This window comes from Triticum dicoccoides, chromosome 7B (assembly GCF_002162155.2).
Source record: "Triticum dicoccoides isolate Atlit2015 ecotype Zavitan chromosome 7B, WEW_v2.0, whole genome shotgun sequence".
Lineage (NCBI taxonomy): Eukaryota > Viridiplantae > Streptophyta > Magnoliopsida > Poales > Poaceae > Triticum > Triticum dicoccoides.
The window spans coordinates 472,976,940-472,980,574 of NC_041393.1; the positions used below are offsets into that span (position 1 = coordinate 472,976,940).

At 46.7% G+C, this 3,635-nt stretch overlaps 1 protein-coding gene across 1 annotated transcript in view; it reads left to right on the top strand.

Annotated features, from left to right (window-relative positions):
* The first annotated feature begins 519 nt into the window (after positions 1-519).
* LOC119341418 overlaps positions 520-3,635 on the top strand; it is a 6,217-nt gene continuing 3,101 nt past the window's right edge. Inside the window, exons 1-2 of the mRNA XM_037613292.1 lie at positions 520-896; positions 1,495-2,223. Of these exons, the coding sequence (XP_037469189.1) occupies positions 582-896; positions 1,495-2,223 (1,044 nt within the window). The 5' untranslated portion in view covers positions 520-581. The remainder of the gene's footprint in view (positions 897-1,494; positions 2,224-3,635) is intronic.

Sequence of the window (3,635 nt, forward strand, 5' to 3'; positions counted from 1 at the left end):
ATCGATCTCAGAGATGCGATCGCGATCTGGACCTCCAAAGACTCCTCTCGTTCCTTACCCCGTCCAAGGCCGGGAAATAGCACCAGGCTGTCCCTTAATCAGCCCGAGAAAGAGGATCAGAAGCGGAGGAAGCCTGGGAGTCGAAGAATTTTCTCAATGTCGCCGCCGGCGACAAGAGGAAGGATAACCCTAGCGAGAGGGAAAAGTGCCTGTGGACCTGGTTTGATAGCAGGAGCAAGTACTCCTAGATTTTTTTTTTGAGGGAGCATGTTTTTTTTTTGTTGATGGAGCAAGTACTCCTAGATTTTTTTTGAGCAAGTACTCCTAGATGACTTGTCATATTAATTCTCTTGACCTGAAGCATGGCCGGCCCGGAATGAGCACCCAGAAAGCCTAGCTATCTCCGGTACCGAGTCCAGCAAACACTCACCCCAAGCCTGGCGCATTCGGCCCAGGGTCCAGGACGACCGCCCTCATTCCACCTCTCTCCCATTCAAAATCCCCTCCCGGTTCATTCCAAACTCCAGCCTCTCCAGCAATCGATCCCCTTCTTCTCCCTCTCCTTTCTCCAGCCAACAAACATGGTAAAGAAGCAGGAACCCTCCACCCCGGTGGCCGGCGGGACGCCGTGGAAGGGGCGGCTGCGCTCGCGCCACGCGACTCCGCTCAACTCTCCGTCTCCGTGGATCCAGTCCCGGTCCAGGAACCGGGACGAGGACGCGGAGGCCTGCAAGTTCAAGAAGCAGGCCGCCCCCACAACCCCGGGGAGAAGCCGATGCACCCGCGACGAGGGCGGCGGAGCTGCGGGACGACCTCCGAAGGCTCTCCCACGCCGGTCGGCGCGGCTTACCGGCCGGGATCCGGAGCACCCTATTGTTCTCGACGAGGCGGACGAGGTATAGGGGGCAAATCTCTTCTTGGTTGCAGATATTGGCTTCGATTTGGGGGTGCGGGATGTTATTCGCATGCGCTTAGTTTTTTCCTCTTCAGCGCATTGTAGTCGCCCGAGGAGGAGATTTGGCCACCTTGTTTAGATCTTTCTTCACTAGTTAGACAAAACCCAATTTTCTTCCCAAGATTTGTCACCATTTCTTGATTTCCGGGGATTCCGTGACAACAACCAACTATCAATGGTTTAACATATTCCAGCATGTCGTGCTACCAAGTATAAAATCTTGCTCTATTCCCTATATTCTACTTATCCAACAACAGATTAGTTTCTTCCACCCCCCAAAACAAAGATTAGTTTCTTACTCGTATGTTTTATATGCCACTAATAGTTTGTTCACCCGCCTCTTAATTTTATCCATTTCATGCCTGTCCGATCATCATACTAATAATCTAATATGCTTGCTAACTGGGCTGATTCATCCATTTCACGATTGGCACTTGATTACAAATATCATAGTTTATGATTGGATGATTCTGGTCGGACCTTTTAGTGGCATAGCTTGCGGCAACACTGTTTTAAGTTTTACCCACCTTCTGTTGCAGGAATGCGAAGTCAGGGGTAACCAATGGGCGATTACGCCTGTTCAGAGATCTACACGGTTCCAACGAGGTGATAAGAGTGTGAACAAGCCCTTGGTGGAGAAGCAAAGTCACCACAAATTGCTGCCGTTCACACCAAATCCCCGCGACATTCCCCATAATAGCAAGACTCAAAAGGCTGTTAAGAAAGACAAAAAGCTAGAGAATCCACCAAGGAGTAGCCAGAGAATTGCTGCAGTAAAAGCTTCTGCAAGGATGGAAAAACACAATAAGCTCCAGACAGTGTATGAAGATTCCCAAGATGCTCCTTCCAGGAGAAAGACTGCAGATGCATCTTACAAAAAGAGTGAGATGCAAGAGCCAAAGCCCAGTCGTGGTGAGGAGCTGACTGGAAAGAGGAAGAGAGGCACTGGAAGAAAGCAGGGATCAAGGAAGCAAACTCACCAGGAGCACAAAACTGATTGTCAAGAAATTGTACCCATCACTGAACCCAGAAACATCATCCACAAGAAGAGTGAAAATAATCCTTCTTCCATAGTGCAGCCTAAAATTGGTGATGATACACTGATGAACACCAAGGAATGCACTGAAGAGCTAAGTGGCATTAAAGAAGGGGTACAGCAACAATGTTGTGCGTCAGATGAATGGACAGAAGAGCAGGACACTATATTGCGCCAGGCTTACTTCACTGCTCGACCATCCCCACATTTCTGGAAGAAAGTTTCTAAAATGGTATTTCCAATCCTTTGATTTTGTTTCTTTAGTGGTTTGATCTTATCGTTGTAGTTGCAAGAGCTGTTTGATATCTAGTTGCGCAAGTTGCCTTAAGAAAGCATAATAATAAACATGAAAATGCTGGAATGGGGTTTCCTGAGCACAAATTATTCATGGGACTTGCTGCTAGAATCTGATATTCCACTGCATTGTTTTTTTGATTTCCTTTTGTTAAGCAGTCAACATAAATCACGTACAAAATGTCCAACAACAACAACAAAGCCTTTCAGACAGTCCCAAACAAGTTGGGGTAGCCTAGAGTTGAACATGTTGAAAATACTTCCAGAGTCAACATACCAGTAGTGTCTGAACGATGAATAAGCCAAATAGTAGCAGTAGGATCTTGTTTTTTTTTTTAAAAAAAAAAGTAGCAGTAGGATAGTTGTATAGTCTGTGGACTGCTGTTTTCTTTCATTTTTGGCTTTCTTTTCTGCTTTTGTTTATAGGTTGCAAGTTTGATGTCATTTGGATGTTTTCTTCTAATACGAGATGATGCATACTTAGGTGCGTATTTGAGAAAAGAAAAATTGTAGAGAGCGTTTTCTGGGAATGTGTAGAACTGGTAATATTTACAAGAGTTGGTTAATAGTCATAGTGAAACATAACATTTCATGCTGTATTTTTTTTAATTATTTTTGCATTGAAGGGAAAGCAAATCAATGGAATGTTGTCTGTTTATTATTTGTAGTGCACATGTGAGTGATCCTCTGTTATGGTGCTGCTAGAAGGAGGGCGCGAGAGGGCCGGCCGGGGGCCTTTTTGCCCACGGCCGGGCAAGAGGGAAGGGATTTTCTTCTTAATTCTTGCTTGGTTAGATCGATACATCTCCTCTCTTTATATAGAGAGGTTTACTTGACTTCCAAGCAAGGCTTACTTGACCCCTAAGCAAGCGACCCTTATCTCTAATTAACCCTAAGACTAACGGGTCCATTAGGCCCATTACGTACTCTAACACTACACCCCACCTGGACATGCAGCTTGTCCTCGAGCTGCAGCCTAACCAACTTATAACCATGACTCGATGCAACACAAACCTAACACCTAAAAATAAGCCTTTTACATCTTGGCTTGTTTTATTATTCTCAACCTGAAATGGACTGGGACGCTTTATTTTGGACCCCTTAACCAAAAGTGGACACCATCTGCACGTCGGACGTGCACGTGTACAGCCACCTGGATCCCATGGACACCACCTGGACAAAAGGAGTGCATGTGTATGACCACCTGGAAGTGGTCGCAACAGTGACCAGCAGAGGCGCCCTCGCGGCGGCTGGTGGCGGAATGCAGTGGTGCTACGCGGTGCGCTGCTGTCGGTGACACCATGCCTTCTCCCTGCCGGACGACTGTTGGTCTGCACCGCACAGGGAAGA